This window comes from Portunus trituberculatus, chromosome 38, assembly GCF_017591435.1.
Source record: "Portunus trituberculatus isolate SZX2019 chromosome 38, ASM1759143v1, whole genome shotgun sequence".
Lineage (NCBI taxonomy): Eukaryota > Metazoa > Arthropoda > Malacostraca > Decapoda > Portunidae > Portunus > Portunus trituberculatus.
In genome coordinates, this window is record NC_059292.1 from 2,318,224 (window position 1) to 2,326,726 (window position 8,503).

An 8,503-nucleotide genomic window follows, 5' to 3' on the forward strand; every position below is an offset into this window, starting at 1 on the left:
CATTAGTCAATGTAATTAAGAACACTTGTGAAAGTCAAACAATGTCAGATAACGATAACGATACACATCAAACATGACATTATACACAAAGTATATCAACAAACCATGAGCATGACTGAGGATGTCACTTATTTCACGTGGAGGCAGCACGGCAAGACCTGGCGCTACCCGCCCATCCCGACACCACTACTTGAGGTGAGGCCTCGATATGAAAGGGAATTCCACAGAGCTAAATAAAGAGTAGTAAACGGACACACATATAATGGAATTTTACCACGATAATAAAGCATGGCTGCGCATTGACTGGGTGACGCACGCTGTTCCAACAGATGCCACTTCTTGCCAGCAACCACATCGCAAGCCGCCACAATAAAAAAAAAAAAACAAATTGATAACAAATAATCGGTAACAAACGACATTCAGGCTGAGGTCCTTCCGTTACAAACAATATACACGCACATGATGCAGTCGTAGAAATGGAAAATTCCCCTTTCACGTAGAAAATTCGAAGACGATATTGATTGCTTTCGTCACATTCCCTAAATGAGACTTGCGCCTCTCGCCAAGCGTATAAATAGCTCGGTAACTCAGCCTTTCACCATAGTGTCAAGTAACTACACCGTGAACACATACATACAAACACACAGCCTCGAAACAAAGCGCTACGTACCTTCTATTGACGTGACGGATACCTCGACTCCTGACGGAACTCACAGCTTCCGGGAACGTTTGATTCAGGTATGCTTGACTTTATTGACGGTGCATGTGCGACTTACACAACAAACGTCTCTGGCTGCAGGCCCATCCAGGGAGTGGACGTACATTCATACACACTGTCTAGCTGTCAAACGTTGAGAGAGAGAGAGAGAGAGAGAGAGAGAGAGAGAGAGAGAGAGTGAGAGAGTTGTCACCACTGATACCACTTTTGTCTAAGAATATAGCTCAAAACAAATAATGAAATCAACTTAAAACTTCACTGATACCGGCGTAGATTGATAGCACCACTTGCCACTCTAATGCCTCGACTCGCCTCCTTGGAAAGTTTAACCATAAATGGACAAAAATATTACTTCCTGGCAACACGAGGATTACATTGCCCCTTGACACAAACTTCAAAAATCACACAGGACAATAAAAACCCAAAAACGCACTACCCTAATTTCATTAACCCTTAAGAAAACCGCCGTCACCAACACATCACTGGAGCAAGCTGGTCACCACCTCACGCCGGTGCTGAAATGTGTGGCCTGTGACGCAGCGCTACTCACTAACCTACTTTCTTTAGGGTGGGCCATGCATTCATTACAGGAAGGTGTGTATACAGGGTAAACGTTAGACTCCTCTCTTCATCTCAGGGTATAACAGTGGTGCCTAAATCTCCCTTCTCATATACACTTACACGAGGCGGGAATCATGTCTCCAGGTTATGCGTGTTTCCCTCCATCTCCTTGTATTCTACCTCATTTCTCGCACGCTTCTCTTCCCATCCCCATCAACCCTCCTCTGCCCTATGTTCCTCTCCAGACACCAATGCTCAACGTGCCACTGTCATTTCAACCCAGGCGTTTGTCCTTAGGCCGTGCAGCTCATCCCACTGGCCCCTCACCAAACATGATTCCCCCACCCGTTCCCCTATGGGCCACCTCACTGCTTGTGTCATTCGGTTAAGTGTGGTGCAGTGTGCAGTGAGAACCATGATGCCACTTTGTAAGAGTGAAGGTATGCACACCTCTGCTCACCAGAATACTGCACTCAATCAATTAGGACACACACACACACACACACACACACACACACACACACACACAAACACACACACACACACACACTCCCCCCCCCTCTCTCTCTCTCTCTCTCTCTCTCTCTCTCTCTCTCTCTCTCTCTCTCTCTCTCTCTCTTCTGTTCTGTCTGTAAGTACTTGCTAGCTAAATTTAATACGTGATAACATATTACACACCGGGGTAGGTAAGACTAGTTGGGCCCCCTGCGACTGCAAATCCGCGCGACGCAGTGATTGGCTGGCAGGCGCGAGCCCACCACGCATATATATACACCTCCATGTGTTGCAGGGCTCCAGTACAACGCTCGACAACCGCCGAGAGAGGTCACAGTGCAGACTTCAAGAAAGCTGAAAGACTCGATTCTTAGTGACCGTGAAGCAAACAGACAAGACTTTTCACGAAGAAAACAACAACAACATACCCTGACCATGCAAGTTCACTCCACATCACCCATGGTGGTGGTGGCCAACAGCTGCCTTTCTGCCTGGGCACTGACCCTGACACTGGGAAGCTGATCGAGAAACAATGGTGAGTACTGTCAAGTGGCACTCATGCTTGTGTATATGTGTGTGTGTGTGTGTGGGGTGTGTGGTGTGTGTGTGTGTGTGTGGTGTGTGGTGTGTGTGTGTGTGTGTGGTGTGGGTGTGTGTGTGTGTGTGTGGGTGTGTGTGTGTGTGTGTGTGTGTGTGTGTGTGTGTGTGCATGTGTTGAAAGCGATCACGCTGTGATGCAGTGAGCTTATGTAGTTCAGTTGCAGTATTGGTAATGATGGTGTATCGTGACAGCTGTCCTTACGGATCAGGAAACATTCATGTTATCCACAAACACATTACTACATAAGGATACAACATTGCCTGTAGAGTTCTTGAGCTTATCTATTTGTTTGTATTTACGAGGTGTCAATGAAACATATAAAAGTTAATCAAATTCTTACACTCTTTACATTTGCTTTGCTTCCATGATTAAAAAGTCTTGATTATATCGGATTAGAATAACTGATAGCCGTTTCCGATCATTTTCCAGACAGACAATTTTCATTTAAGACTGCACTCGTTGCTTCCCGTTTTTGTTACTTGTGCGATACGTACTTGCATGTTTTTGCCTTCCTTGCACTACGATAACGTGTTGTGTTTCAGTGCCGGCGGACTGGTGACAGCCGTGGCTCCTGTGGTGGTGGAGACACAAGGCCTGTGGGTGGGGTGGTCAGGACTCCACCGAGGATGAAAATGTGGAGATTCCAGAAGCTGACCCCAACGATCAGTCCCCCGACCGCGGGCCTTAAAAGCAGCCAGGTGAGTAGTTGGGTGTGTGTGTGTGTGTGTGTGTGTGTGTGTGTGTGTGTGTGTGTGTTTTGTGTGTGTGTGTGTGTGTGTGTGTGTGTGTGTGTTGTGTTTGTGTGTGTGTGGCTGCACTAGCGTTGGTACGGAACGCATTAGCACCAAAGTAATCTACATATGAAGGTTGAGTAAATTGAATGTTAATAAGCGAAAACCAAGGTGAAACAAGAAAGCAAATAAAGGAACACACTGTTTCACTATTGTGTTCTCTAGGAGTGAGACACCTCGGGAGTCAAACCTGAGATGGCCGCCTTGGCAAGACAGGTGCCACACCACGAGGTTTTAATCTGAGCAGCTGTGTGGCGCGGCGCATCATTACCTCAACCCATCAACAGACCTTCATGCCATCGCTACTCCTCATCTAACAGCGACTCTTTATTAACCCTTTCAGTACTGAGACGCATTTTTACCAATTTTAGTTTTATCAAACGATCTTATTTACATTAGGAAGGGACTATGGAGGTCAAAAGATTAATAGCCACAGTCTTTACTATTCTAATCCCAACATATATTTCTAAAACTGTATAAAATCGCCAAATAATAACCAGAATCAATAGGAAAACGTGTCATGGTGCTGAAGAGGTTAAACATCAACGAAAATCACGACACATTCACTGCCTTACGCACTCAGATAACGCATCAAGTCCACTGGAACCTTGATGACCTTGACTATACACCACACGACCTTGGCGCGTCACCTGCAATGATAACAGTTCGCAGCCTCCTCCCTACTCCTTGTCCCCTGCGCTGCTTCGTACTGACGTGGACACCAGGCGTTCATGGTGTGCATTACTGTGACACCACGTTAAGTCACAGAGCATGCACGTGTGGCATCCAGTACTCTGATATATTCTACTAATCTAGTAATTTTTTTTTTTCTCTCTCTCTCTCTCTCTCTCTCTCTCTCTCTCTCTCTTCCAAACTCCGAAATCAAAGGCGAGATGACGCTGAATTGTACAAGTAACTGACATTTTACGCAAAAATGAGAATTTGAAATGTGTGTGTGTGTGTGTGTGTGTCTGTAATTTCGGTCGCCTGCTGGTCACCCAGCCAGTCTTCCCCATTACGGAGCGAGCTCAGAGCTCATAGACTGATCTTCGGGTAGGACTGAGACCACAACACACTCCACACACCGGGAAAGCGAGGCCAAACCCCTCGAGTTAAATCCCGTACCTGTTTACTGCTAGGTGAATAGGGGCCACACATTAAGAGGCTTGCCCATTTGTGTCGCCGCTTACTGGACTCGAACCCGGACCCTCTCGAGTGTGAGTCAAGCGTGCTAACCACTACACTACGCGGGTAATTCACTGTTTGATCTGCTGCAGTCTCTAACGAGACAGCCAGACGTTACCCTACGGAACGAGCTCAGAGCTCATTATTTCCGATCTTCGGATAGGCCTGAGACCAGGCACACACCACACACCGGGACAACAAGGTCACAACTCCTCGATTTACATCCCGTACCTACTCCCTGCTAGGTGAACAGGGGCTACACGTGAAAGGAGACACACCAAATATCTCCACCCGGCCGGGGAATCGAACCCCGGTCCTCTGGCTGTAGTGTGTAATTCACTGTTTGATCTGCTGCAGTCTCTAACGAGACTACGGAACGAGCTCAGAGCTCATTGTTTCCGATCTTCGGATAGGCCTGAGACCAGGCACACACCACACTTCGGGACAACAAGGTCACAACTCCTCGATTTACATCCCTGCCTACTCACTGCTAGGTGAACAGCACCTACACGTGAAAGGAGACACACCAAATATCTCCACCCGGCCGGGGAATCGAACCCCGGTCATCTGGCTTGAAGCCAGCGCTCTAACCACTGAGCTACCGGGCCGTGTGTGTGTGTGTGTGTGTGTGTGTGTGTGTGTGTGTTTGTTTCGGTGCAGGTGCTGCCGTCACAGTGCCCAAGAAGGTGTTCAATGACTACTACAATGGCTGCTGCAACGCCACCTTCTGGCCGCTCTTCCACTCCATGCCTGACAGAGCGATATTCCAGGCAGACAAATGGGAGGTGAGTCTTGGATACACACTTTTCTCGCGACAAAAAAAAATACCGATAAATAAAATAGTGATAATGATGAATAAAAAAAAAAAAAAAATCTATCAGTAACATAAACAATATGATGAAAATGGTAATGATAACGATAATAATAAATAAAATAAATAGGTAAATAAATGAAAAATCTTGCTGATCCATAATTCATTCTTACATCACCTGTTGCCATCAGAGAATGTGTCATGTTTGCCTATACGTGAGACTGATACACAGCATTTTGTTTCCCAGGCGTATCGTGAGGTGAACCGAGAGTTCGCCAGACTGACCGTGGAGGCAGTGAAGCGCCTGCGTGAGAGTCACCCAGACTCCGTGCCGCTGGTGTGGCTGCACGACTACCACATGATGCTGGCGGCAAACACCATCAGGGAGAGGTGCGACGAACTCAACATGCCAATCAAAATGGCTTTCTTCCTCCACATTCCTTTCCTTTGGGACATCATGCGTCTCTTCCCATGGGACGACGAGCTTCTCCAGGGAGTGCTTGGTTGTGATTCAATTGGCTTCCACATCGATGACTACTGCCTCAACTTTATAGACTGCTGCCAACGCCGCCTTGGTTGTCGCGTTGACAGACAACAGATGTTGGTGGAGCACAATTCCAGGACAATTTCCATCAACCCACTGCCCATCAGCATTCCTTATGAACGTTTTGTGCAGCTGGCAGAAAAGGCTCCGAATATGGTCAAGAATAATCCCCAGGAACAATTACTGCTTGGCGTGGATCGATTAGATTATACAAAGGGCCTTGTTCATCGCATACGTGCCTTTGAAACACTTCTGGAGAAGCACCCTGAGCTTAAAGAGAAAGTCACTTTCCTACAGGTGGCTGTACCTTCCCGCACTGACGTCAAGGAGTACCAAGAACTGAAAGAAGAGCTCGACCAGCTCATTGGCAAAATCAATGGACAATTTTCCACACCCAATTGGTCTCCAATACGTTACATCTACGGTTGTGTCTCCCAGGATCAGCTGGCTGCATTCTACCGAGACTCCTCCGTAGCTGTAAACGCCCCTAAGAGACGCATGAACCTGGTGGCAAAAGAGTTTGTGGCGTGCCAGACTGGAGAGCCAGGTGTTCTTATTCTGTCACCTTTTGCCGGCGCTGGAATCTCTATGCATGAAGCCCTCCATGTCAACCCCTATGAGACCAACGAGTTCTCTGACACCATATACCGAGCACTCACCATGCCCAAAGATGAACGAGAGATGAGAATGAAACAGCTGCGTCGCAGGGAGCGAGACCATGATGTCAACTTCTGGTTGAGGAACTTCTTGAAGACAGTGGACTGCCTGAGTGATGTAGACAAGTCTGAGGTCTCTGGACGGTTTCCGATGGGGGAGGAAGATTTCAGTGAATTTTTGGGATCATATGTGACAGAATCAACACGTCTGGCTTTGCTGCTTGACTATGATGGAACCCTTGCCCCCATCGCTCCTCACCCAGACCTGGCACAGATGCCAACTGAGACTCGGCGGGTGCTGGAGCGTCTGGCGCACATGCCGGATGTGAACATAGCGATTATTTCTGGCCGCTCTCTGACCAATGTCAGGTCAATGGTGGGTATTGACGGCATTACTTATGCTGGGAATCATGGATTCGATATTATTCATCCTGATGGCACCATGTTTATGCATCCTGTGCCCCACGAATACGAAACTCAACTAGAAGCACTGAAGGAGCGCCTAAAAGAAGTGTGTGGGACGGTGCCTGGATAGAAAACAAGGGCTCCTGCATCACCTTCCACTACCGAGAGGTTCCAGGGAACAAGGTGGCAGCCATTACTTCAAGGGCGCAAGAACTCTTCAATGAAACAATCAAACTCCACCAATCACACAGAGCATTTGAGGCACGCCCTCCAGTCACATGGAACAAAGGCCGTGCAGCGATCTATATTTTGAGAACTCTCTTTGGGTTGGACTGGTGTGATCGTGTGTCCACAATCTTTGCTGGGGATGACAAGACTGATGAAGATGCCATGCGGGCGTTACAAGGCATGGCTGTGACCTTCAGGATCACTAGATCACAAAACTTACGTTCAGCAGCTACCCATCGCCTGCCTTCTACTGACGCCGTGCCCAATGCTGAAGTGGATTGAGCGAAGATTAGGGTCCCCCTGCCTGCCATCCCCAACGGCATCGGTCCCGCACAGCAGTATGTCCGCAAATGGATCCAGATCTAGAACAAATTTCCCATTTAAAGATTGTGTTTCCCCAGACCGAGCCAAACAACATGTATGATAAGAGGGAAATAACGTCCTCCAAGCAAAAGGCGTTAGAACCCCAAGTCCCCTCCCGAGGTTTGACGGAGGGGAGTTAAATTTGGGCTTGGGGTGCCACCCACCCACTTGTGCCGGGCCGGAAAATTCCAACCCTTCCCTATGTTTTTGGGACTTTGAAAATTTTCCGAAAGGGTCCTTTTAATCTTCCGTTGCTTAGTAGGCCAACCTGCCATTGTTAAAAGGGATTAAAATGTTCCAAGGTAAAAATATGAATTTGTCGCGCCCCAGAAGGCCAGGCCGGGGCTATCCAGCTGGCCTGGACCAAGGGTGGGGGCCTGGCACCCATTGTTCTTTGCTACGCTTTTTTAATAATAAAATTATTAAAACGGATTTTTTGGTGTTTCAACCCAATAAATTAATGAAGAATATTCCCAGCCAGGGATTGTTTACAAAATCCAAACCAGGGGAGGAAGGGAGGGAAAACCGATTTCAAAACAGTGTTCAACTCCCAACGAAAGGGGAATGGGAAATGAAAAGGCCACCTTAAAGAAAAAAGTGGCCAATTTCTTTTCCTTTTCCGTTGTCAAACATCATAAACAGAGAACTAGGAATAAATCAAAATTACTAAAGATCTTTTAAAATTGGGATAATCTATTAAAAGAAATTTATTTGATTATTATAATTTGTTGGAAATTTTTTTTTATTGAAAAACTCCGGGCAAAAACACAGAAAAAAGGCCCACGAAAACAGTTTTCTTTCCCAATTAGAAAAAAAAACAAACACACCCCACACCACCCTGAAGGGTTGGCACTCGAAAACAACGAGAAGGGGTTCATCGCGTGGAGGGATAGGGCGGTTTTTAAGGTTTGTAAAAAAGAATGGGTAAGGAAGAACCCGAGCCCCCTGTTTCGTTTGGAGGGTGCCGTCTACCCGAAAAAGAACGTTGAAAGGAAACGAGTAAACCAAAAAAAAACCGGGAGGGATGTTTAAACAAAGCTTTGGCCAAATTTAAAAACTTTTGAATTTCGAGGACAGCAAAAGCAAAAACTTTGGTTTTTCCACCTTTAGAGAAATTGGTTTCAGTTTTAACTTTCAGGGTGGTG

The 8,503-nt window shown here is 46.8% G+C and overlaps 1 protein-coding gene across 1 annotated transcript; it reads left to right on the plus strand.

Annotated features, from left to right (window-relative positions):
* The first annotated feature begins 1,278 nt into the window (after positions 1–1,278).
* Positions 1,279–7,419, plus strand: LOC123514559 (alpha,alpha-trehalose-phosphate synthase [UDP-forming]-like). Its single transcript, XM_045272500.1, is given in 10 exon segments — positions 1,279–1,312; positions 2,070–2,249; positions 2,252–2,309; positions 2,918–2,995; positions 2,997–3,045; positions 3,047–3,077; positions 5,012–5,136; positions 5,410–6,877; positions 6,880–7,255; positions 7,257–7,419. Coding segments are annotated over 10 exon segments (2,547 nt in total). The 5' UTR covers positions 1,279–1,293.
* Positions 7,420–8,503: the final 1,084 nt, after the last annotated feature.